Genomic DNA, 27,638 nt, shown 5'->3' with positions numbered 1-27,638 from the left:
ATTGTCTGTCCAGCAACAATTCTGAAGCCAGCTTAAGGCTTCCTCTTCTCTCTAATGCACAAACATGATTATTTAAATCAGCTTCACTAGGTCTTCTCCCGGTCCTTATTTTAAAGATGGATTTGTTCATCCTCTTATGCTGAAACAACATAAAATGATGCATTTTAGAAGCTCACAAGCCTGGGTTGGACAGCCACCTTCCTTCCATGGTTGCTTCCTAGTATTTAACGCCAGCTGCCTAGGATTCAACCGCCATCCATCTTAGCAGCCATGGAGAGCTTGATCCTCCATGAACCCATCTGGTCCTATTTTAAAGCCATCTCAATGGGTTGCCATCATAATTGTGGGCAGCAAATTCTATACTCTACGTGCTGTATGAAAAAGCATTTCTTTTCTGTCATTGTCTAAAGAGTCCCAATAACTATAATCTTTCTTCCTTGGAGAACCGCCGCAGCCCCCTAATCATTTTTACTGTCCTTTTTCAAACTTTTTCTGGTTCTTTTCTAACTCTTTTTATGGTGTGGGGTGGGTGGCTAGAACAGTACACAGTATGCCACAGATTTGGATCAGGGAATAACCATATCAATAGTTTTCAGTTTCCCTTTCCAATGATAAGGAATCTGCTTTTTTTTTTTTACAACTGCTGTAAAATGAAGTTAGCAGCTTCATTGGATGAACCACCACGGGCCCAAGTTCCTTTTCCTGGTTTACTAAGGCTAGTTCAGATCGCATTACCCTATGGGTGAAGTCTGGATTTTTTGTGCCAGGAGGCACAAAAGTAATTTTTCAGGGGGGTTTCTTCGGTACCCCAAACAGACTGGGAAGTAGCCACAGGCCTAGAAAGGCCCAGAAAGACGTTGGAGCAAAAGTCGTCAGGCTATTTTCTTTGCATCACCTCATGAGGAAATGCTGGCTGTTGTGAAATGGAAGTTGTGAAAATGAAGTATCATGGAGTATCACATCGGACTGACTGCAGCACTGAATAGGAATCTTCTACTTCACCCCATTTTATTGCAAGACTGGCTTGTAGTTCCTGTACTGAGATGGAGGCTGAAAGCAGGCTTCCCAGTTAGCCATTACCCTCCTTTTTTTATACTTAAATGGCTTCAATTCCGCTTTGTCCCTCTCTTAGCAATGAATAATTTAATTGCATTGATACTTTCATTGCAACAATGATAAACTCCACAGGCCAGATATTAAAATAAATGAACTTTAGGAACTGCAAGTGCAAAGCATCCAAATAAAATCTCTTCTAGGACATGAAGGTCTTCCCAGCCTTTGAAAAGGCCTCCATGGAGAAGCTTCAATCAATGATTACCCTGGCTTGGCTTTTCTTGAACCCTGTTATTACAAACCCAAATCAACTGCTTGCTAAGGTCCTTTGACCCAATATAGCAGTGTTGTCCAAACTTGGCCACTTTAAGATGAGTGGACTTCAACTCCCAGAATTCCCCAGCCAGCAGAATTCTGGGAGTTGAAGTCCACTCATCTTAAAGTGGCCAAGTTTGGACAACACTGCAATATAGTGATTGTGCTCACATTTGGTGCTAAACTTTCATGTGGTTGGTTCAGTTTTGCCTCGCTGCCATGTCTGAACTGTGATTTATAACTTAAGTCAGGGCATTTTAACGAACTGTAGTTAGAGCAAACCATGGTTTATCAAGGCGAGAACAGCCAGGGTTGCTATAGCTGAGTCACCTATGTTTTAATGGATGAAGTTGAGATGCCACCTACAGACAGACTATCAGACCATAATATTTAAATCTTTCTTCAACTTGGCACCTTTTGGACAGTTGGATTAAGCTAAACAGTTGCCTATCTTGGTTGGGGATTATGAGAGTTCTTCTTAATCACCTCTGGAAGGCATTAAATTAGGGAAAGCTGATTTAGCTAAGAGGTTGTTCTGCAAACTAAGATGCTTGAAATTCCAATAGAAGAGAATGTCTGTAGCTCAGAATTGAACTGTGGAGTTCTTGGTGCTCTCTGAGCTTGGCTGTTTGCTTGGCTGTTTGCTTGGCTGTTTGTTTGTTTGTTTGCAAACCCCACACTCACTCACACTGATGCTGTTACTTAGCTGGGTAATGAAATGTCTGCAAGCAAACAACCAAGCTCAGGGAGCCCCAAGAACATCACATGCTTGAAATTTTCACTTTGCTAACTAAGATGCTTGAAATTTCAGTGAAGACTAATCCTATTATAATGAATTTGTGTTGCTCATGCTTTACAATTGCTATCCATTTCTCATTGTTGGCTATGTTTGCTGTAACTGTTCAGTAACATTTCTGGAGTCCCTCCACCCCTGGTGTAGAAGCAGTGTTTGGTCATTTGAATTCTTCTGCAACACTCATGAGACAAAGTTCTCCTTAACTGGTATGTTACATTACATTAGACATAACTCAAGCAGTTGAGTAGTAATACAAGAAGCATGATGCAACACAACATTTTTACCAAGAAATTAGAAAGTAATTTTAAGGAGCTAATCTTGATCCTGGCATTCTATCTCATCTCCCAGACAGATCATGTGAAACACAAAAGAGACGCCTTGGTGCATATTCATGTTTATTTTTATGACTGCACCTAAAAAGCAGATATTTTCCATTGCATGTGCAATATTCTGAGTTCTTTTCTTAAGTTTCAAAGCAAGCTGTGCCCTAAGGGTGTGCTTGTATCTCCTTTTGCCTTTGATCTGCAGACTTTCTACATTAAATTTATCATTAACTTCTTTCATACTCCAAGAATAATTTTATTAACTAACCAGCATCTTACAGATTCCTGCATGTTAAAGGTTAACACCAAGGTTCCCCCTTGAACTGAACTGGGGAACCAGGAAGTGTGTCTCACTGCTGTTGTACAACTACCAAGAGTCCCACCTCTTCTAGGGAAAGTAGGTGGCACAGCAACATTTCTGGATCAGCACCTGCCTTTAAGCTGCCTTCGCTTTCATCTTCAAGAGCCAAACAAGGTGCTTTTGATCTTTTGCCAAATACGTTGGACTACTATTCTCACTATTGACAGCAAGCTGGTTGGGGGTGATGGGGGTTGTAGTCCAACACATTTGGGGGGCCTCAGTCCAGAAAAGATTGCAGTGGTTAATTGCAGAGATGACAAAGGAGTAAATGGATCGCTCAGCTGTGATTACACTCTTAGCTTATATGTCACACGGGCTAATTAGTGGGCTGAACAATCAGAAAGATGAATTGCTTCTCAAGTCCTTTTTCTGGCAGTGGGTTGATCCCTGAGTTGGTCTGAGAATCATCCAGTTCTTTGAGAACAATATTCTTTTGTGCTTATTAGACCCACAACTGATCATCTGCTCTGGGGTTTCAGAAACGTTGCTCACAGATGCCTACTGACTGATGTGTGTTGACATGGGGGAAACAGAATACCAGGCCACCATATATTTTAGAAGAACAATATAGTAAGTATTCTTCCAAAGGAAGTAAAATGTATTACAATACTTGTTTTGCAGGCTCATTAAAAAGACATGCCCCTTTTGGGGGAAGAAGATAAAACTCCAAGACGATTATATTTCTTTAGCAGAACAGCCTGTCTTTCCCAAAGCAGAAAATACAGTAAAAGAGCAAAAGATTCACATCGGTAGGTAGAACTGCTGTTGCGACTGGGACTTTTGTGCATCATTTTTATTGTCTTCTCTTCCTTCACCTCTAGACAGATGCTGTGTCTTCTTGCCATTTTCTTTTTCAAAGGAAGATTCCTCCTCAAAGTGCCTGCATTTCCGCCGGGCTTGCTTGCTTGCAGCAGGGTTTAAAAAAAAAAAAGGAGCCTGTGTCTTTGGGAAGGAGTTGCTCGAGAAGAAGACATGCTGGAGAGTGAGATTGCAAAAATTGTTTGGCTTTCCTTGCCAAATCACCCCCAACAGGAAAGGTCACTGACTGAACAGGAAAATTATGAGGAAAGCACAAGCTTAAAGCCACCTACACTCTAAGAAAATCCAGGAAATCTTTTGATCAGTCAAGGACAGCAGAGACCCACTCAAAGCATCCAGGGTCTCTCGCATCCCCTGTAGCTGTGGACAGGTATACATTGGCACCACAAAATGCAGTTTCCACACCCAACTGAAGGAACATGAGAGGAACGGCAGACTAGAACAGCCCAAAAAATCATCAGTAGTGGAACACGCGCTGCGCCATAATGATCATGAAATTCAGTTCAAGGGCAAACAAGTGCTGTCAACAGCATCAAACTATTTTGAACGCCTGCACAGAGAGGCCATTGAGATCCATGAACATCCCAACAGCTTCAAGAAGAAAGAAGAAAATCCAAAGGTTAACAAAGTTTGGCTACCTGCCCTGTGCCCTATCAAGATCTTTCCCAAAAGTAGGATCTACCAGGAATCAGCTCTCCAAAATGGGCAAATCAGGATTCAGCTGCTCAGAATAACCAACCAGAACCCAGCACAAGCAAAGAACAAATCTGGAATTGGCACCCCAAAAATGACCAACCAGAACTCGGCATGAACAAAGGAACAGTCAGGAACCAACATCACCAAAGCGACCAATCAGGATCGGGCGCAAAGAACCTGACAGAGGCCAGCCCTCACCAACCTGTACCAATTCAAAACCAGCTTGGCTAAAGACCAATCAGAAGTCAGGTCACCTGGTTATAAAGTCAGGAGCCCAGTCAGTCCCTGCTTAGCTGCTTGTGGACCACCTTGCCTCTGAAGATGCCAGCTACAGTTGCTGGCAAAATGTCAGGGAATCTGTTGTCTAGACCATGGTCACTGAAGCTCAACACTGCCCAGTGATCTTTATTGTTAGGGTAACAACAGAATCTGGAAAGCTGTCAGAGCCCTTCCCTACTTCAACTTATACCTAAAAAAATCAAGGTTGAATTATTTTGAGTTTCTTTCTCATATTTTCCTCATTCCCAGGATCAGTAATCTTTTCTAAAACTCCTCCCTTAATCACTCTGCCTTTTCTTTCCCATTTGCAGGGTCAGACCAATATTACATCACAGGTTTGATCATAATGGTTGGATCCTTCTGCACTGGATGTGATTCCCAATTTCATAGTATGTCTCCTAGGAAGTCGGATGCTGACTAGGCTCTCAGATCACACAAGTTCATGGTGTTTAAACCATGGAGCGATGAAAAATTCATAATTGGCTGGGTTCATTCAACATGCTGAGCCAAAATGAACCAAACCACATTATGGCTTAGTGGAATATGTGAACAGCTTGCTGACACCAACCTTGCTTCTCCATTCACATTTCAAGTAGTCTTTTAGGTTTTGTAAGGGACATGTCTATATCGGCAATTATTCTTTCATTTTTTATGAGATCAATCATGGTTTCTTTTTTTAAAAAGGAAGACCTCCCTAGAGTCATGCTTGATTCTGAGGATTTCATGGTTACACAGTTTTCTCAGCAGCAGCTTGGAAGTGTTTCACAACTGATGTCTTCAAGGATGTTTTATCAACTCCCCCATGTCCCCAGGGATTTCCTGGTGGCCTCCCATCCATGCACTAACTAGGCCCAACTCTGCTTAGCTTTTCAAGATCAGCCAAGATCAGCCAGGCTGATCTTTATCATTATCTCATTTAAGAGTGAAGATACTCATGCTTCATGCTCTGTTCCTGTTGACTACATGGACACAACCATCTGGCTGTCATAGCAAAGAGAGGGAAGTGGTGTGTTGTTGCCTTTTTCCAAGATTGTTTGCCTTCCAGTTTAGCTCTGCTATTTTGAGACTCCTATCAAAACACCAGCCCAGTCTAGTCCTGTTTAGCATCCCAATTCCAGGCAAGTTAGCCAGGTGCTACCTTGCTGAGACAATTGCTTTTTAGAAACGTGTAACAGCCATTGCAAAATCTTCTGGAGACTGGAGTTGGAGGCATTCTGGTGAGAATCTAAATGGTAATTCAGACATTAGCCAATGTGCCTTCTGCAGCCCATTGTGCTTGTGAATAAAACAGTGGCTAAAACTTACAGACATGTTTTCCCCCAAAAGAGGGTGTTGGTTTTATCTGCAGCGAGGATGTGTTCAAGTCAACTACTTCAAGAGATATCTCAGGGTTTTTTTAGTACCTTGAAGACGTTCATGAGAATACCATTCTCAAGGAAGATGCCTGTGCTTCTCCTGTCTCTGAGACTCATAGGAAAGTCACATTAAAAGGGTTTGGGGGAGAAGGAAGGCAGTGGTAAAGGAAGAAAGAGCTCCAGCTTCTCACGAAAGCTAATTCCCCTTCTGCCCTTCAAATGAAAGCGAATCCAGGCAGAAGCCTCCTGCAAGACATTCAAAATCCTTTCACTGATCTCTAAATGCCACAAATTTAGCACATTTTAGCCAGTGCTGAGGAATTAGCATAACAAAAAATAAGTCAGCCAGGCAGGAAAAAAAGCTGCCTGTGAATCCTTTTCTTTCCTTGAAAAGGAAGAAATGCTCTTTTATTCTAATGACTTCAAAGAGTGTCAGGACCAACTGAAACGTGGTCCTCAAATGTTGAACCTGCAGTGATAAATACCAACATTCTTTAGTTGGTAGTTAAGTACTCATCAGCTTTGTGGGATTCCTTTCATTCTGCTAGAGAAGTTGGTTTCCTTTTTATTCTGCCTTTCCTCAAATGAGTTTCAGGTAGGGTGTGGATTCCTTACTATGCCCTTATCCTCACAACAGCCTTGTGTAATAGATAGCAATTGGACCAAGATGCTTTTATGTTGTTTTCTTTCGGACATTATCCCCTTATTAAAATGGATTCCAAGGGGGTCAGTAATAAAGGAAAAAATAATTTTAAAGGATGTCTATGTGAATTGATATAATATCAAAGAAGAACAGGGAAATGTATACAGGTAGTCCTCGCTTAATGATCACAGCTGGGACCAGCAACTCTATCGCTAAGCAACATGGTCATTAAGTGAGGCATCACGTGATTGCAATGGACTTACAATGTCAGTTCTACCCATGGTCATTAAGTGAGACATCATGTGACCACAACTTGCGATTTTACTGCCAGATTCTCCATTGACTTTGCTCGTCAGAAGCCAGCTGTGAAGTGCACAAATGGCGATCACGTGACTACGGGGATCCTGTGTCAGTCGTAAACACCTGCCAGTTGTAAAGCGCCTCAATTTCAATCATGTGACTGTGGAGATGCTGCAACATCTGTAAGTGCGAGGACCAGTCATAAGTTGCTTTTTCAGCACCATCGTAACTTCGAACGGTCACTAAACAGGGTAGTTGTTAAGTGAAGACTACCTACAAATAAAAATACACACATACAATACAAGGATATTTAGGTGAATAAAAAGGATTTTTCCTGGTACCTACCTAAAAGATAATATGGGTCCTAGGGGAGATTTTTTTCATGAGAGCAATCCATGACCAAGTCATGCATTTTCTTGAAGAAAGATTCTGTCTATCCCAGCCATGAGCAATGAAACGAAGTGCAGCCAGGGCACCAAATATCACAAAAAACCCAACTTCACATGGCTTGTAGGGAAAGATGGGCAGGCACTGCCTTTCCTGAGGCTATGAGCACGTAGAGGAGATACCTTCTGTTCTTGCCTTCAAGGTAGGAGCATGGTATGATATATCAGCCCCAACTAAGCTCAATAAAGCTAAGTTTGAGTGCCAGCTACTGCTTATTTGGGCAAATTATAAGTAAGATTATTTCAAGGGACTCTTCCATAACTACAAGCAGCTGATTTACGTTGTTTTTAATTGTTTGTGAGTCATAGTTTGAAATGGGCAGCTCTATAAATTGGAATAATAAATAAATAAATCCATCTCCCTTGCTCTGTATCAAATTAAAATAAAATGCAGTGCAGATGAGCTACTGCCTCTAGCAATGTTTCCTTTTATTTATTAATTCCAGGAACTTTAATCCATTTAAATCTCATTATTGCAGTACAGTAGGTGTTTGCACCAGAAATCAGAAACCTTTGATTTCTTTTGTTCAGTGAGAGCTGCTGGAAATCACTGGGTAATCACTGGTGCTCTCCTGCTTGCCATTTTACATGTTTGATTTAGGATGTAATTTCAGGATTTTTCCCCCCTTTTATTTTAATCCATGAGAGACCTGCAGTTCTTAAAATGCATGCCATCTATCTGTCTGACAAAGAGGACCAAGTTGGAAAATTGTTTTTACATTACTTTGCTTTCATTTCCCATGGGCTTAAGACTCTCAGGGAACCAGTTCAGGGACACCGTTCCTCCATTTGTGCCCAACGTGTAAAGTTTATTTGGAAGCTGCATTAGAAAACTCTTATATTCCAATCCCAGGAACTAAATTTTGATGGACTACTCAGGTTGGAAGGGAAGATATTCTGATGTGGTCAGAGAACCTAATTTCTTTTTCCTGGATATGAAAACTGCTAAGTTTTGGCTCTGAAAAGAAGTGCTGGGGTTTATGTTAAATTGGTATTCATGTTTCCAGATTTTTGTTCCTTTGGAGTCGGTTCAGATCAGTTTTCTAGGCTTGGCCTATTCCTACACCAGAGTCTCCATGTTAGATTGGGGGCAGGATTAGATATAGCTACAGAAGCCATAGGGGGATATTGCATGGGGAGGCTTTGTTGTCTGAACTAAGGAACGTGCTCCATTTTGAAAATAGAAGAAGTGTAGTGTCTCCCATCATGGGTGCCTTTACCGGCACTGATCCTCTTGTTTATTTGATTTATATCCTAACTTTTCTGCATCGAAGCCACTCACTGCGTTTCCACTGCAAAATGAATGGAAGTGAGAGATGCCAAGGAATAGAGTGAATTACGTAATGCAGACAAAGTGAATCATAGCCAAGAGTGACTTTCCATTTTTACTGGAAGTTCAGATTATGTGCTGCGTTAGACATTTTGCTCTCTCCTCAGGCTGGTGGCTGAATAACCCAAACTTGGAATCCATGCAAATGTGATGTACGAAACAGCCCAGTATTTTGAACTACAACTTCCGAGATTCTTGGACCACATGGCATGAGGCTTGCTCTAATCATATGGATCTTTCTTTGGTATCATCAGCGGAACAGATCAGAACAAACCATTTTTAAAGTATTTCTGGATGCCAGACTGATAGTAGGGAACACCACCATTACTTGGGAAGAGCTCCTTGGCTACATTGAAGATTGGCCAAGAGCATTTATAATCCTAGATTACACCACACTTTAGGGACTGCAGAAGTTCTTGAAAGGCCCAAATCCTTGGAGACTGTCCTAACTGAAGAAAATTCCTCCAAAGGAAGTTTGGCTCCAACCCTGTTGCCTTCCAGACATTGGCCAAAGTGGTGCTCTTCCAGAAGATGTTTAATGAATTAGCAGGAGTTTTAATTAATGAATTAACAGGTTTTTTAAATAATTTAATTAACAAAGTCACCAAAATGTTAACTCTTATTGGGACTTATTTTGTGGGGGGGTTCCCTCAAGTCAGTGTTGACTCCTGGTGACTGCCTAGACAAGTTCCTGCAGTTTTCTTGGCAAGGTCTTTCAGAAGTGGTTTGCTATTTCCTGCTTCTTAGGGTTGAGAGAGAGTGACTGGCCCAAGGTCACCCCGTCGGCTTTTGCCTAAGGCAGGACTAGAACTCATGGACTTCCAGTTTCTAGCCTGGTGCCTTAAGCACTACACCAAACTGGCCTTCTTGGGATATTGCTTAATTTTAATTAATGATAATTTTTAAAGGTTTTGCTATTTTAATTCATATTGTTGGATTGTTTTTATTTCTGTAAATGACTGAGAGCCACAGAAAGTCTAATAAATAAATCAGTAACATTTTCTACCAGCTGAGTCACCATAATTCGGTTGTGCTGCTGGTTATGTCCATTGGGACTGAGATTTTAGCTAGTTTCTCAAACTGTAGGTAGCCCCCCAAATAGCTGTAGGTAGTCCCCATAAACACATATAAATATAAACCAGAGATCAAAATCTTCTTAAAAACTCTAAAAGCCTGTATAGAAAAATAAAGTTAGAACTGCCTCAAAAATAATAAGGATTTTGGCAATTACGAATAAGGATGCTAAATGTTTCCATCAGTTCTTGCAAAGTTGCAATATGCACCTCAAATACTTTGTGACACTGTTTAATAGAGGAGACCTAGAGCCTGCCCATCTTGTCAGATCTGGGGGAACAGGTAGCAACCCTTGGAGACATTGCAGACCTTTAAAGACAATCACCAGCACCTTGAATTGCATCTGGAATTCATGTCCTTGCTCAGAGCCTGAGCTCTTCAGTTCCTTAAGTCAGGTCTTAAGTGCCTTCCTGAAAGTCAGCAGAATCAGGGCCTGGTAACTGGGAGCAACCCTGCTTAACTTTTGAGGTCAGCCAACCCTGCCTTGGTGCTGCTACTGAGGGAAGCACAGAGAACGGCGGTTGACACCATTGCATGGCATCGCTAGACCAGAAGACCTGTGGGTATGTCTTTGTGTGTGGTGAGAGAGAAATAACATCCTGAAATCTCCTCCCATTCTTAAAGCAATGGTATACTTAATTTTTATTAAACAATTTTCCTTTGAGTGTGGATTAATAATTAAGTGCATAAAGTATACGAAGCATTTTCTAAGCCACAGTTGGAAGCTGACTTTGTTTGGCAGGTGAACAAATGTGTCCTAAGCTTTCTTTTTCTTTAGACTCTCTTTGCACCTCCCTATAATGAATGGAAAGCTCTCCATTTTTAACTGAGTGCAGATGTGTCTCAGCTACCACATAGACTCTGTCGAGGACAAATAGTCCTGCTTAGACACGGACTGCTCCAGAAACCTGACTTGCGATTTCTCATTGTGCCACCTTTGGCAAGCAGACTCAGTAACTGAGAGCTGAGAGTATTGTTCTCTTGGTCCTTACCTCCAGTCTGTGAAGCTGATGACTAGGTTCACTTTTGGGGCCTTAGCAACTGATTTTGTTTCTTAGAGAAAAAGGAAAGGAAAATTGGGGCCATCACAGATTAAAGAAGACAGAGGCAGTAGGTACCCTCCCGATATTTTACCCCAAATCCCATAAGCCCCTCTAACATGAATGGTGGTGGTGTCACATAATATTTGAAGGACCATGTGTTGATGATTCTTAGACTCAAGATATTTTATCCTGTGATTAGCTTGGAGTAGTGTTTGTTAACCTCAGCAACTTTAAGATATGTGACTTCAACTCCCAGAATTCCCCAGACAGCATGCTGGCTGGGGAATTCTGGGAGTTGGAGTCCACACATCTTAAAGTTGCTGAGGTTGAGAAACATTGGCTTAGAGATAAGCTCATTGAATTCAGTATTGCTTGGCAGGTGAGTACTCTATAGTATTTTAATCTTTTTCATTCTGTAGCTATTTTTAACAAATTAATTAATTTACATACACATTGCAGTGCCTTAGTGAAACTGCTTTTAAGATGAGGAACAGAGGCGACAATTTGATTCTAATAGGAACAATTCAAGAAAAATCACCTATTGTGATTAACAGAAATGTAGGTCTCAAGATTTTAAAAAGGCCAAAGGCGATTTTTTCTCTTACTCCCTACCTGTGTAAAAATAGGAACTGACAAATTAAATTACGTAGGAAGTATGTCCTGATGTATTTTACTTTTTATAATTCAATACTTTCCTAAATGATATGCTAAAACTGCCAAAATATTTGCATGAAAGGAAAATTTATTTATTTATTGGATTTGTTAAGGCCACCCAATTCCAAGAAGACTCTGGGAGGCACATAGTATGTAGTTCAAAAAATACATTTAAAAACATGTAATTCCCCGGATCAAAACAACACTTTCCAACATGCAAAAACTCAACAGGGGCTCTACAACCACCCAACTAAACTTAGGCCATCTTATGTACAGTATACCATTTCTTTTAACCATGATTTACTGAATAAGGCAGGAGCTTACATATGCTAAGTTATGAAATGTGGTTTATAGACAACCGTGGGTAGGTTCACACAACACACTTAGCCATGATCAAATAAACTACCTGATGCCTTTGGTTGGTGAGTGACCTCAGTCACAGAGCATTGAGGGATACGGCAAGTGAAAGGACACCATGGATAGCAAGAAATGTAAATTATACTTTGGCTGGTCTTGTTCAGTTGCTCTATTTTATTCCCTTATAAATTGCCAGACGACTTTTAATGCCAAGGAAATGTTAGAGGAAATGAGTAAGCTGCATAGGAAAGCACAGACTTTAAATACTGACGATTTGAAGCTTAGTCCCAAGTATCCCAATTAAAAGGATCTTGGTTGCCCCCACGCCTGACAACTTTAAGGATCAACCTTTAGTTGGACATCTCCCCTGCCCACAAGGGCAGGGCTATTTTTGGCACCACGTGAGAGAATGAAACATGGACTAGTTCTCTCTGCTCACGCTAACTTCCTTGCCACTCCCACGCATGGCATTTATTGATGCCTAGCTTTTCAGGTACTGAGAAATAACCACCAGCCCGCTGGAAAAGCCAGATGCAGGTCCCACCCAAAGGTCAGGATTCAGTTATCCTTGACGAGGTTTTGCAAAAGGCAATTTGGAAGCACGGGCTGTCATTGATTGGATTGATTTTGGGGCTCGGTTGCTCAGGAAACGGTGTTTCCAATACTCTTTTTCAGACTGCTCCACTCTGCCTGCAGTCATCTATTTTTACGGGCAGGAAAACCCTGCCACAAATAGCTCACGAGATTACTCTTCTGTTTCTGTCTGCAAGTGAACAGCTCATGTCTGACTCCTATTGATTGATAAGGAGGCTTTAAGTTAATTAAGGTTACCTCCACCAGGCCTTTATTTCTGCAGCCAGAGGCACTTTGAGCAGTTGACTTACCTCTAACTTAACCCTTAGATAAGTGTTTGTTCCATGGTGGTTTTAATGTTGATTGTGGTCTCCGTGTACTTTAGCTTATGTATTATAAAAACAGAGATCTTAGGGCAGGTCGAACTACTCACTGTGGCTCTCCTGCAGGTGTGGCACTGTGTGACTTAGTGGCTTCATGGGGGAAACCTTGCCAGAGACAACCAGCATGTCAAGGAGCTTGAGGCAAGCTTGCATTACTCCTGATATGCTGGTTTCTATGTGCAGGGTTTTTTTTTTTTAAATGTGAATAAGCTTACTGTATCCAGGGGAGGCTGTAACTAAGGCATTTTTCACAGCAGACTGGCAAAGTCTAATTGTGGTTGTATTACCCAGATGAGGGGGTTGCTGATTCCTTGGAGATGTGTGGCTCCATTGCCCAGCTTGGAGCCAAGTGGTCATCACAGGTAAACATGTCCAACTTTTTCAGTGGCCACAGCTGCAGCTCAAGAGGCTTATTCGTGTGTAACCCTGAACCTTTTTTAAGCTGGTGGGCACATTTGAAATTTGGAGAACGTGGACTCCACCAAGTCATTAAAGGGCTGGTGAGGCTGCTTCTTGTGTCTTGTAATCTTCTGGGATGGTCTCTACCAACCCGACATACCTTCTTTTCTTTGTTTTTTCTGAGCAAGCAGATGTACTTCCTATCAAAGTATGGGGCAGCAGTCAACCTCCTTTCCCTTTTCTAAGACCTCCATATCACAGTTTCTGCTGTTTTCCACTCACTCCTTTTTCTTCTTTGATATGGATACAGGTCTGCTGGCCCCTGCAGACATCTTTATATCTTGACCGATAGGGCTTTTAACACTTGGAAGAAATCAGTCTGGGAACTGCTGTTTTCTAGCATCATCTGGTTGACCATCACTCTTATAGATGATATGCCAGTTTGCTACCACTGCACTGGATTATTGCTGTGTTTGTATATGCTGTTGCAACGTGGGTATGTGTGCAGCTCTGGACTTGGAAGCTAAGTAAAATCAGTCCTGTTTAGATCAGAAAAGGGAGAAAGCAGAAGGGACATCCCAGGAAATGCCTGGTCAGTAAGCTAGACTGGGAAGAAAAGCATCTTAGAAGTTTGGATATGGCAAGATGGAGTCAAGAGCATCTTCATTCTTTACACACACACACATACACACACATTTCCAAGAATAGGACTTTTTGACTTCCTAAGGCTCAGCTTCTGAAGATTGCTCCAGACTGGAAGCACAGCCAGCTACTTTGCATGCTACCTTATTATACCAGGGAGAAAAAATTGCAAACTTAGTATCTGTGCTGGAGTGTTCTTAATAGCAGTGCTGTTCGGTTGCCATAGAAACATAGTTCCGAACATTTGCTAGAGGGAAAAGTTGTGAGAATAAGTAAGGATGATGCAAAGAGGAGAGATTTGCCAAAACATAATGTTGAAGATGGATTTAGCACTCTGGGAATGAAACCTGAACCAGCTTGAAACTAGGACTTGTATTGAATCCTGGTTTGGAAAAGAAGAGTAAATCACAGCTTACCAGCTTGGATATAGTTATAGGGAGCTATGAAGGAACTTGCCAGATCAGACAAAATGTATCTTTGATATTAGGGACTGCATAGCTTAAAACGTGGGAGGAGGGAGATTTTTCATCCATCAGATTGGTTGTCTGACTTCTTGAAAAAAGAGCAATAGTGGGTTTTTTTAAATTCTTTGGATGTCGATTCTGGACCTTCTTTAACCATTTCCAGCACATCTCCATGCATCCTGCTAAGCTTAAACTAAACAAATGTATTATGGCTTACTATGATGTGCGAACTGAAGCAGCTGTGATTTATTTAAAAGCACTTGTGGGTTTTTTTATGGCTTGGTTCAATATGTGGACCCACTCAAGAGTGTTAATGGAAAACAAGTTAGTTTTTCATCCTCTAGAGAATCAGTGTCGATAATTTCATTCTGTTTTTCAGTGATGCCTAGAAATGGGTGGAAATCTCAATGTTTAGAATTGTTTGTGGGAAGCCAAACTGTTTAAGCTAATATAAAAATCTGCATCATAGCACAAAGGGTTTACAGGATATGGATGCAGGGCATGGAATAATCAATATAAATTATAGAAAGGAGGTTCTGAGTGAGTGTTAGAAAAAGCTTTCTAACAATTAGAACAGTTCGACAGTAGAACGATTTCCCCAAAAAACAAGTTGCCTCCCTTTCATTTCCATTCGATGCTTTAATTTGAAATTCCTGCATTAAACAGAAAATTGAACTTGAAGTTCTTAATAGCCCCTTCCAACTCTAAGATTCTGGGAGGAAGGAGCTGGTAGCTAGGTTCATGAATTGCATTAATCCATAACACTGTTTCTTGCTTTTTGCCTTAACCCAGCCAGAGTGGCATGTCCAGCATGATTTGTGGCCTAGCAGAATGTGTAAACCAAGCCATTGTGATATAATCAGCAAGCTGTGGTTAAAACAAGCCAGGATTTGGTGTGATATGTGAGCCTAGGTCTTTTATACTTATCTCAAAGGAAGAGAGATGTTTCTACTTCCATTTGTATGTCAATCACAGTCAGGATTTCAATCAGAATCTAAATATATTTATAGACCCATTTTTTAAAATAAAATAGAACCAGAGAAGGAAGGAATATATATTTGTATTAAAAGCTGTGTTATAAAGGAGCAACCCATAGATTAAAAGTAGACTCAACTAGGTAATCTCTAACTTGCATTTATGATCATTTAAACTAATGCAGTTTGCAGTACTTTGAAAAATGTTTTGAGGAAACCATAGCTGTTCATGGAAATTTTTGCAAGCCTGATAAGGAACATTTTTGCAGCAAAGGTTCTGCTGTTTTTGTTTGAACGTCACTCTTTACCAAATTAATTTATACTCCACACTCTCTGGGTGGGTGGGTGTGATGTACACAAATCAGTAACAGAGCCAAAACCGCAGTGCTAAAGCGAATGTAGTCTAGCAGTTTTATTTCAAGAAAAGATTTACCTTAGAGCAGTGTTTTTCAAGCTTAGTGCCCTCCAGATGTATTGAAGTACAATTCCTCTAATTCCCAGACTGATCACATGCCTACCCCCGGTCTTTCCCTGAGAAGCTCACATTAGCTTAAGTAGGTTTCCCCAGATATTTGCTAAGTACCAATTAAGAAAAGACTGGTTACCTTTTAGCTATTTTTACAATCAAGTAAAACCTGCTTAGTTTTTATTTTTTTAGTTATGTGGTTGACTTGGATTAGGCCATAGGTCACTTAACCATGATTTAATGGGTAAACCACAGTTGACTGGCTTTATATGCTAAGCCATAAAATATTGGCTTTTCAACTACAATCTCTTGATTTGCACAACCCCAAACCCAACAAGCTTCATTGTGGCTTAATGCATTATGTGAACTCAGCAAATATGCCATGTTGTACTGCAGTAAAAACAGCTGTATTTTCATGTTTTCATCCTCAAGTCTTGCTATGGTGTGTCATGGGGCAGGGGGTTATTCCTGGGAGGGGGGAGCAAAGAATGTTGGGAATGTATGCCAAGAGTCTATATTCCTAGCAGGGTCACCCAAGGTGTGAAGGTCATCCCAGCTGCCCAGATAAAGCAACCAGGCACCTCTGTTGGGCAGCAGCGATATAGGAAGATGCTGGAGGTCAATGATCACTTTAGTGACAATGGCAAAGGCATCAATTCATAACGCAATGGTAAACCACTCCTGTATTGTTACCAAGAAAACCACATGGATAGAAAATATAAAAAGATTGTAAATATAGTGCCGGGTGATGGGCCCCTCAGGTTGGATGGCACTCAACATGCTACTGAGGAAGAGCTAATGATTTGTGACACGGCTAGATTAAAGCCTTCAGGGCGTTTAGTTGCTGATGTTGCCATACAGGAAAAGAAAATCCAAAGCTGCAAAGACGAAATTCTAGCAGGAACATGGAGTTTAAGAAGTATGACCGTGAGAAAACTCAACGCTGTGTTAGATTAAATGAATTGACTGCACATTGATCTCGTCAGCATCAGCAACTTCAAATGGACTGGATTTGGACACTTTCAGTCAGAAGATTATACAGTAGTCCTTGATTAGTGACCACAGTTGGGACCAGCAACTCAGCTGTTAAGCAAAGCAATTGCTAAGTGAAACTGCAACTGTGGTTATGATCTTATTTCAGCTTTCCTTTCCTTTACAGACCTGCAAAGGTCGTAAAGGCGAGGATTGGTTGCAAAGTTACTTTTTCATCACCGTCATAACCGCAAACAGTCTCTCTACAAGGCAGTTGCTAAATGAGGACTACCTTTATTGTTTATTACTTCAGACATGAAAAACAAAGAACAAATAACGTTGCCTTCATAGTCAGGAAGGATGTACCAAAGACAGTACTTGGGTACAATGCTGTCAATGATTATTTTCAATTAGATTCTACAGATCTCTCTTTAATAAGAGATTATCCAAGTTTATGCTGTGACCACTGATGCAGAAGAAGAGGAAGTTAAGGAGTTTTATGTTCAAGTTCAATCTGAAATTGACAGAACATGAAATCTAAATGTGCTGCTTGTGGTTGGAGACTAGAATGCCAAAGTTGGAAATATTAAAGAGGAAAACATCATTCGACTGCATGGCCTAGGGAATTCTGAAGTGATTTCTCAACTGCTAATACAATCTTCAGACAACCAACATGACACCTGCATATATATGGACATCACTAGAAATCAAATTGGCTTTATTATTTGTACAAAGAGATGGAAAAGCTCAGCTATACAAGCAAAGTCATGGCCAGGTGTGAACTATGGAACAGATCACAAACTGCTCATGCACAAGTTCCAAATCAAATTAAAGTGGAAGAACAAAGCCAACCAGTCGCTATGCTGTGACCTTGAACATATACTCACTATTTTCAAGGAGAACATCAGGTTATTGCTTTGTAGCCTTGAAACCCATTCATAGGGAACCAGAGAAACTGAATGAAATCAAATAAATTGTTAAGGATGAATGTGAAAAGAGGCTGCCAAAGATTTTTTTTTAAAAAAAAGAATAAAACAATCTGAATGTCAGAACAAATTATGAAAATGGCTAAGAAAAGAAGAAAAGCCAAAGCCAAGAAAGACAAAAATCTCAGGAAGGAATTTAAGAAATATTTTCAAAGAGCTGTTACAAGAGACAAGAAGCAGTATTACAGTGACATCTGTAAAGGCATCAAAGATAGAAACAGAGACAGAAAAGCAGGGAAAGTCTTCTAAAAGATCTCTGAACTCAGAAAGAGTTTTCAACCTCAAACTGATAAGCTAAAGGATGCCAAGACAGTACAGGATAGATAGTGACTGATTCAAGGATGATCAGATGGAAGGAGTATATCTTAAAAGATATTCCATAGTTACAAGAATTTCTAGTACTATACGAGGTTAGATCAGCATTCTTGTCATTACCCAGTCAGAAGGCTACAGGAATTGATGGAGTATTTACCAAAATATGGACAGCAGCAAAAGAAGAATCACAAAAGATTATAACCTAACTATATCAGCAAAATATAGAGATCGACACAGTGGTCACACATACTGTGCCAAAGAAAGAAGATTTAACAGAGAGTGCAGACTATCATGCATTATCCTTAATTCCACATGGTAGCAAAATAATGCTTAGTATCATCCAAGTCAGATTAGAGCCCTATATGGAAAGGGAGATGCCAGATGTTCACGCTGGCTTTAAAAAAGGCTGAGGAACATGAGACATTATTGCTGATCCACGCTGGATAATTGAGGAAACAAAAGAATGCCAAAAAGAAGTTAGTATGTGCTTCATTGATTATAGAATGGCCTGTGTGTTGACCATGTAAAGCTGTGGAATGTCCTTAGGAAAAATAGAAATCCCAGGACAGCTCATTGTCTTCATGAGAAACCTATACAAAGGCCAGGAAGCCACAGTTTCTACAGACTGGCAAAACAGATTGATTCAAGGTTGGCAAAGTAAGACCATATGCTCTTTCCTGATTTATTTAACCTGTATGCTGAATATATATTGAGGAAGGCTGGACTGGAAAATGGGCATTATTTTAAAATTGAAGGAAGGAAAATCATGGATGGATGGATGGATGGATGGATGGATGGATGGATGGATGGATGGATGGATGGATGGATGGATGGATAGCCAGCCAGCCAGCCAGCCAGCCAGCCAGCCAGCCAGCCTGCCTGCCTGCCTGCCTGCCTGCCTGCCTGCCTGCCTGCCTGCCTGCCTGCCTTCAAGTCAGTGTTGACTCCTGGCAACTGCCTGGACAAGTCCCTGCAGTTTTCTTGGCAAGATTTCAGAAGTGGTTTGCCATTGCCTCCTTTATAGGACTGAGAGAGAATGACTGGCCCAAAATCACCAGCTGGCTTTGTGCCTAAGGCAGGACTGGAACTCACGGTCTCCTGGTTTCTATCCTGGTGCCTTTAACTACTACAACAAACTGGCTCTCAAGATTAAATATAAAGAAGACCACAGCAGCTTTAGACTTCTTGTATTTCACCATTATTAGAAGAAACCAGTAAATAATGCAAAATCTATTTATGTTAGGTGCAATTGTTTAATTCACCTAGGTTGCAGACTATCGTGTAGAAGGTTTTGGATTTTGGCTTAGCAAAAGGTAGTCCCTTCTTAGAATCTGCTCTTGCAAAGTCATTGGTCATGATCTCATTAGCAGCTCCATTTGGATTTCCCTTAATCTCCCTGGTAAGCATGCTGCAGATCCAACCTGTCCTTTAAATGGCTTATCTACATGATGTAATGTTTGGCATCCCTACCAGAGGTGGCAGGTTTGCAGCCAAGAATGAAACTGTGTCATGTTTCAAATGATGAACTGCTGAACCTTGAATTTCCTGGAAACTCTGCTCAATTATGCTTGCAATCTATCAGGCCTCAGACACCCTTTTAAACAGCGGTGGGGGAAAAATACCTAGGATACACTTCTTAAGCAAACCTTGCCTGGGCTTCTAAAAGCAGTGTTTAAAGCCACCTTCTCCAACCTGGCACTCTGTGTTGGGAATTCTGGGAGTTTCAGTTCTAACACATCTGGAAGATGCCCGATTGGACAAGGCTAAAAAGGAGATTCTAAACCCTGGGGCAGACTCATCATACCAGTTTATAGGCAAGGATAGAAGTTGACAAATGCAGTTGTATTGTCCTTTGTTAGCCAGATTTGAACATACAAATCTTGATTGTAAGTCTAAAGGCAGCTGGGAGCTGTGACAGTCCTGGAAGAGAGATAAATGGCTGGGTTCACCTAAGGAAATGGACCAGAACCTCTGATGAAAGCTTCAGATCTATTTCTGACATTTCTCTTCTTGTGTGTAAGACATCTGCAGATGGACAAACTATTCTAAACTGCACTCTACTGAGTTGGACTCCAAGGCAGTAATTTCATCCTGACTGATAATAGTAATCCAGAGATTTGGGCAGAGATCGGACCTCAAGGTCCGTTTACTGTCCAAGAAGCCAAATCTTGATCCTGGATGGATATGAGGTTAATAGAATCCCTGAATAACAAAGTCCACCAGCTGAATTTGTTCTTTTTTAGGTAAAAATTTGTAAGAATTAAAATGAGACTGTCCAAGCCAAGAGCTGAGAGGTTAGTGCTGCTGCTGGCTTAAACTGTAGTCTCTTTCTTGGACTCAGAGTAATTGTCTTCTGACAATTTACAAAACCAAAGAGCAGTTAGTTTGGTTTTGGCTTGGTGTAATGGTTTAATGTATGGTGTGAACCCAGCCATATGGTTACTAAATAAGTCTTAGCTTAATGTAAATGTGAAATGTTGTCAGGTGGCAGCTGGAAAGAATGCTTAGGTTCTGGTACCATCACTGGAACCAAACTCCTTCCATAAGGTTTGTAGAATACCCTCCTGTGAAGTGGGCTTCCAGATTCCATAGAATCCATAAGATTTTGAAGCCTCTATCTCAAAATCATTATCTGGAGACTGAGACCTACTGCTCCTGTCTGAAATGAATACATTACTTGAAGATGACTGTTGACTGCCATAGAAAATCTTGGGTGGAGATTCTTAGTTACAACTGCAGAGAAACACTTGGCAAGCTTTGTTACCCCAAACCAATATGGCTTCCCAATGGAAAGTGAGAGTATTTGCATCTACATTTTTGCCATGTGTGTATGGGGCCAGTGGTCAGGAAGGGTCATCTGTGTCAAATTTGGCCCTTTGAGGCTGTCCCCCACTGTCAGTTCTGGACAGCAGAAAGAGGAGTGTCAATGAACAACAGCAGGTCTTGATTATAGGCCATTTGACGAGGTGGATTAGGATCTTGTTCTGCCACTTCTTTGTCATAGTGGCTACCCAGCTAAGTATCTTAGGGACTAGATAGCTGACAACTATATAGTCTTATAGATCTGAGTTCAAACCAGCATGTCAATCAACCCATTCAAAGGCCCTACCTCTGTGGGCCCATATAGATATTGTGCATGTCTTCTGCCTGTAGATATTTGCAGAGTGGTCAATATGTGAAGGTCATATCTCCTGTACCTTTAAATTATGGGTGCATACCCATCTTGCTCAGTGTGTGTGTGTGTGTGTGTGAGAGAGAGAGAGAGAGAGAGAGAGAGATCTTATTTGCTGTCAATTTTTGATATGCAAGTGGTTTTAAAAATGAATTACAGTAGGTGTAGAGAGCAGATATGGGGAGATGGAGTTTAAGATGCCTCCATTAGCAACCTTTGGTGTGCCCCGCAACAGCTGCCTAAAGTTCTTGCCCTCTCCAAACACCTATGTGGCTTTGCTTTAAATAGCAGTTTGGAAGTAAAGTTTTCAGTACATTTCTCTTACCCTATCAAGAAGCTAAATTGGCTAAAATGCTTTCTCCACCATTGAAAAAGGCATAGAAGTTTTGGTCTCTTTTGCTTATGGTTGTCCTATGAATATGCATTATTGGCAAACTTAATGTGAAGTGAGATCCTGTCCAAATCTGTCCCAGGGGAACACATGGTGTGTATTAGTGTGATGGTTTATGTGCCATCTAAATACAGGAGATTGTGCCCATATGTCTTACACCGCAGCCTGCTCTCTGTTGCTACATAGCTGGGGTGTGTATGTGTGTGTGTGTTTTATCTCTCTGTTGGCCTCTGTTCATTTGGCACAGGGACTGTTGCTAAATATAACCTGTGATCAGCCAGCATTGCAGAAATGTGAGGTCATTATCAGAGGCTGATTTCCAGTTACCTTTTTCACTTGAATACTGTAGAATATACCCATCGGAACAACCTGGTGGCATTGCTGTTTGGAAAGCACTCAAGGAGCAAAACCAAAATGTTTGATGATTTGGCTAATCTTCCATTTAGTCAAGGTATGCAATTATTGGCAGATTCAGTTCAGCATCTTCCAAGCTACATATCAGCTTCCCCTTCTTCATAAGCTGTTATGAAACTGGATTGGGCTAGGAGAATTGTGAAATACATTTTTATTAGCTTGCTGCCCATCAAGAACAGTATCTGCTGAGATAGTTATGGGCCTCCTTTTATAACTGTGAGACAGGGAGAATTTCTTGTCTTTCCCCCATCCCTCAAAGTTTCAAAACTTGGGTCATTCCTCTTAGTTGCTGGAAAGGAGGACACTGAGAACATCAGAAGAGCCATGCAGAAGCAGATAAAACCTACTTTGTTTGTTAAGATGGTATATAAATGCTCCTTAGAAGCCCACAAGCAGATGCAAATGCAAGCAGTAACCCTCCTACTTCTGTTTTCTAGCCACTGGTATAAGTAGATGTGCTGCCTCCAGTGCTTATAACCCCTAATACTTCTTCATAAATGTATCCAACTGCTTTTTAAAGATATCCAAGGTGGTACCTATCCCAGCACCTTGTAGCACGAAATACCATATGTTAACTATTGGTAGTAAATTCTGTCCACTACTCCTCTGTTTCCTAGACATTCATATCAATTACAGGACAAAGCTGTACATGTATCAAGTCTCCTACATTCAGTTTCAATGAATAAACAAGCTTGTCCTTAGAGGGATGATGGTACAATGAAAAACAGGATGTTCACGCACACCCCTTGCCCAACTTATCACTGCATCAGTGCAAGAACATGACGTGCCACTCAGAAGAATTTAACTGAAATTCTCTTCTCCTTTGAAAGGAATGCTAAAACAAGTTCTTCTTCATTAAATTAAAGAGGAAGTGATATAAAAAGATAGGCATTCTATTGCAGTATTAAACACAATGTTCTTGTGGGGCAGGAGGACTTTTGATGGAGACCAACTGCTGTTGCCATGAGAAGAAGCAGCATTGAAGAAAGACAAGAAGGGCAATGGAGGTCTATAAAAAGGAGCAGGCACCTTTTCCTCTTGTGACAGCCAACTGGATTTCTCTAGCATACTTTTGATTATGTAAAAGGGGCATTTCCATGACTGCAAGCCAAGATAGGGCTGAAAAGGTGTCAGCCTTGCGAGGTAGTACAGACAAGAAGCAGACCAAGCAGTACTAGCTCTAACTTTATTGAATGGTTACATTAACAGAATCTTGCAAGTCTAAAAGTACATCTTTTGCCCCTCACCTTTACAGACCAAGAAACTAGGGAAGGTCCCTTCTAAAACATTTGCCACACCCACATTCCTGCTGCAGGCTAAGCTGCCTGTTATCTAACCATTGTCTATTCTGCAGCTCTTTCTTCTGTCTCCCAAGGTCATTCCCACATACCATTACATAAGGTGAGGAGGCCTCAGTAGGTAAGCAGGAAAATTATTTTGGGGTAAGCATTAAAGGAAACTTGCTCCCCTCCACGTATTCTTACAGCCTAGCAGAACATCGCTTCTAGACGAGGGTTTGCAATGTGACACTAGTTGAATGATCAGGAGGGAAGGAAACGGAAGTGATATTTTTTCTGAACTTTGTGAGATTGTGCTCTTAATGAGAATGCAGAAATAGCACAGAGTTTTGATAGTCTTGTAGGAGATTGTGCAGGGTTTCAGCTTGAGCCTAGAAAAGGTTGATTATCACCCTTGCTGAAAGCTTTAATGACACCATGGCTCAGATGCTTGGATTTCTTATTTTGTAGAACGTAATTGATGCCCCTGAGACATTTTGCTGGTCAAACCAAGCTACAAATGGGCACCTTCCCATCAGTGCTTCTCAAAGCTAATCAAATTATTCGGGCACTTGGGGCAAAACAAAAAATAAGAACCCAAGCATCAAGAAGGGTCTTAGGGACTGTAGGAATGAAAGTAACATAATAAAATGCCTAACAACTTGCTTCCTTTTCATGACATCCAAAATTAGCTGCGTAAGGAAGCTCTTTCATTCTGCTTAATGGTATGACCAGGTTGAGCTGGTTCCTTGCCCTCTTTCTTGCCTATTCAACAGGGCGACCAACAGAGAGGGACAGATGTTAATATAGACTGATATTTCATGAACTTACAAAGGAGTTGGAAGGGTTAGAATATGATGGTAACATCACATCTTTACTGCAGGGATAAGACCTGAATTTCTCAAAAGCATTTGCCTATCCCATTTGTGTTTTCCTTAGGAATGTTAAACTTCAGGAAGACAGCATTTAAATAAAAGTAAGTATATTAGTAAGTTAATTTTATGGGTTTTTTTCCCCTTACAGGAAGAAATGTTGTCAGAAGTGAGGAGGAGAGAGACATAATGAAAAGTAAATGAGGAATCCATCGTCAAGAGAAAGATGCAGAAAAGGAGGAAGATGCTGAGGATAGACATCTGTGGCCTTGCATTCAATTGACAGGGAAGAAAATTTATCTTTTTATGATGATGGGACGGGAAATTAGCCTTGTATTAAGGAATGAATATCAGCCTTCATTCTGGTCTCACTCAAGAAAAGTGCTGACAGAGCCCATGACAAAAAAAAGTTTCAGGTATAAATGTTGCTTTCCAGAGCCTGCAGCAGAAGGTCCATATCTGTCAATAACCAATGGGATATTAAACATATTCTAGAATTTGAAGGTTCATTACGTTGCATTTCCAGGAATTAAAAAATGAGGAGAGTAATTTAAAAACGATTAAAAAATTTTTTTTCCATCTAGTCCCTCATTCAAATTAATGCTTCTAAGTTAGCAAGCTTACTTTGGAAAAATACTTGGAGATGCACTCTACAGATTTATACCTTTGAAATGAGTGTCTTCTCCTTTGATTTGATGGGCTCCTGGCATGAAAAATCACAGATTTTAATTGATAAGAATGAAGATTTGTTTTATTTCATGCCACACTGATAACTGGGGAGTGTTTCATCTACTGGAATTTTATTACTGGGCAAAGCAGGAGTAAACCCTGCACCATGGCAGAGAAGTGTGATTACATTGCAAGCGTATACGGTTATGATCTGGGTTGCCGATTCATCAACTTCAGACCTTTGGGCTTTGGTGTGAATGGGCTGGTTCTGTCTGCAATTGACAGCAAAAGCTGCTGCAAAGTCGCTGTGAAAAAGATCGCCATCAACGATGCACAGAGCTTGAAGCACGCTTTCCGCGAGATCAAGATAATCCGCCGACTGGATCACGACAACATTGTGAAAGTCTATGATGTCTTAGGGCCCAAAGGAGCAGACCTTCAAGGAGACTTGTTCAAATTCAACGTGGTGTACATCATCCAGGAATATATGGAGACTGACCTGGCCCGTCTATTGGAGCAAGGACCACTTTCTGAGGAACATGCTAAACTTTTCATGTACCAGTTGCTCAGAGGCCTGAAATACATTCATTCAGCCAATGTCTTACATAGGGATTTAAAACCTGCCAACATTTTTATCAATACTAATGACTTGGTGTTGAAGATTGGTGACTTTGGATTAGCCCGAGTTGTGGACCAACATTACTCACACAAGGTATGGCCTTCCATTTGTTTTGCTACCATTTTCCAAATGCTGTTCATGGGCTATGAAATCAGATTTACCATCCCAGATTAATCTCAGGTTTTATGAGACTTGTTCCTACCAGTGACCCATTCAGAAGTCTCTGTGTTGTATAATAATAATGACACATTGATGCAATCCTATTCAGGTCAACTCAGATCCCAGTTAGGTTCATTCTCCAGCTAGATAGGTAGGCATAGGACTTTGGACATAGCATTGAAGGATGGTATTTTGCTCTCTTTACTTCCTTGGGTGGCGCTCACTTCCTAGAGATACTCACCACTGATGATACCATCTGATGATAGTTGTAGTTCAGCAGCTTCTTGGAGGAGGGGATCACAGGTTCTGCAGAAGTACCAAATGGCATGGGATCAGACTACCCAAGGAAAAGGAACATCTCTGCCCATAAGATTCTACCATAGACTAAGATCTTCCTCAGGGACCCTTCTGGAATATCTGGCAATACAATCATTGTGTAAAAGAGAGTATCTTATTGGTGGTGGCTTCAGTTTCTTAAAGCTCTTTTCCAAATGGAAGGTGGGGTGGTGGGGAGAGTTTCTTTTGAGAATTGCATTGAGATCTGGCCCAAGGAACTCCAAGAGACAATGCAAATTCAGTTCAGCTATGTTTATTAGCTACAACCTCTAGCAAGAATCTTCCCAGACTGAAACCCCAGTTCCCAAGTACTTTAATGGTTTAATGGTCCTGTCACCTGGGATGGGGGAAAACAAGAGGGGGGTCATATTAGATAATGGTATAAAGAAAGAGCACTGAGCAATACTGCAAATATATCTATATCACCTAAACCTGTATTCTCTCTCTCTCTCTCTCTCTCTCTCTCTCTCTCTCTCTCTCTCTCTCTCTCTCTCTATCTCTATCTCTATCTCTATCTCTATCTCTATCTCTATCTCTATCAAATGTCTCTGGGCATTGTAGGGTAGAAATAAAGGTGCCCTTGAGTTCAGCTATATCCAGGTGACCACTTGGATACTGTGATGGAATGGAATTATGAAGGCCAGGCTCAGGGAGAAAAACATTTTCTTACATCTCCTGAGGAGTGTGGGAGATACAAGAGGATGAGGCTGGCACCTCCCTGAGGAATTCACAATGTTGTGGCTGGCATTACTTGAGAGCTGGGGTTTCAGTCTGGGAAGATTCTTGCTAGAGGTTGTAGCTAATAAACATAGCTGAACTGAATTTACATGGTCTCTTGGAGTTCCTTGGGCTAGGCCTGACATCAATCTTCCCAGACTGAAACCCCAGCTCCCAAGTAATGCCAGCCACAACACTGTGAATTCCTCAGGGAGGTGCCAGTCTCATCCTCTTGCATCTCCCACGCTCCTCCGGCGAGCTAAGAAAATGTTTTTCTCCCTGAGCCTGGCCTTCATAATTCCATTCCATCACAGGCTTGGAGCCAAAGTATCATGCCTCATCATGAAAGGGATGGAGAACTTAGGGCCTTCCAGATGTGGCTGAAGTACAATTTCCAGCAACTTTATCCAGTCAATGCTAAAGAAGTTGGGAGTTGTAGTTCAGCTGCATCTAGAAGGTGATAGATTCCCCGTCTATGATAAGTTATGACTTTTTTATTGGGGACTTAAATTAGGGTGTTGGTGATTTCTTGTTAAGTACAGAAGTAAGCCAAATATTGTGCTTCGTTACTGGAAGATGAGCATACAGGATCAAGGCAAAGGAAGGCTAGAGATATCTGCTACGCTTTTTTTACCCAGTGATTCTAGAGTTGGTGTAAAATTGTATTATTGTCCAAGACAGATGCGATAGCTGATGGAAGCCTCCTCTCTCATTCTCCCTTGTCAATACCTTAATGCAGTGTTTCTCAACCTTGCAGCTTTCAGATGGGTGGACTCCAACTCCCAGAATTCCCCAGCCAGCCATGCTGGCTGGGGAATTCTGGGAGTTGGAGTCCACCCATCTGAAAGCTGCCAAGGTTGAGAACACTGCATTAATGTCTCTACAGGTAATATGCTTTCTCATGTATTGGCTTAAACCTGCAGTTCAACAGGTGAACTGGTTTCTGCCAGCATGCTGGGGCTTCCATCATGCATCAGCTGATACATCTCAGGAA

The 27,638-nt window shown here is 41.1% G+C and overlaps 1 protein-coding gene across 1 annotated transcript in view; it reads left to right on the top strand.

Moving 5' to 3' along the window:
* The window catches only part of MAPK4 (mitogen-activated protein kinase 4), a 67,958-nt gene that overhangs the window by 11,905 nt on the left and 28,415 nt on the right, over positions 1–27,638 (top strand). The window contains exon 2 of the mRNA XM_088152797.1: positions 24,296–25,525. Within this exon, the coding sequence (XP_088008923.1) occupies positions 24,980–25,525 (546 nt within the window). The 5' untranslated portion in view covers positions 24,296–24,979. The remainder of the gene's footprint in view (positions 1–24,295; positions 25,526–27,638) is intronic.

The sequence above is a fragment of the Python bivittatus genome, unplaced genomic scaffold (assembly GCF_059951505.1).
Source record: "Python bivittatus isolate LINGU-HERP-01145 unplaced genomic scaffold, Pbiv_v1 ctg000570_np1212, whole genome shotgun sequence".
Taxonomy (NCBI): domain Eukaryota; kingdom Metazoa; phylum Chordata; class Lepidosauria; order Squamata; family Pythonidae; genus Python; species Python bivittatus.
The sequence above is the reverse complement of the archived record's forward strand: the minus strand, read 5'-3'. Positions and strand labels throughout refer to the sequence as shown.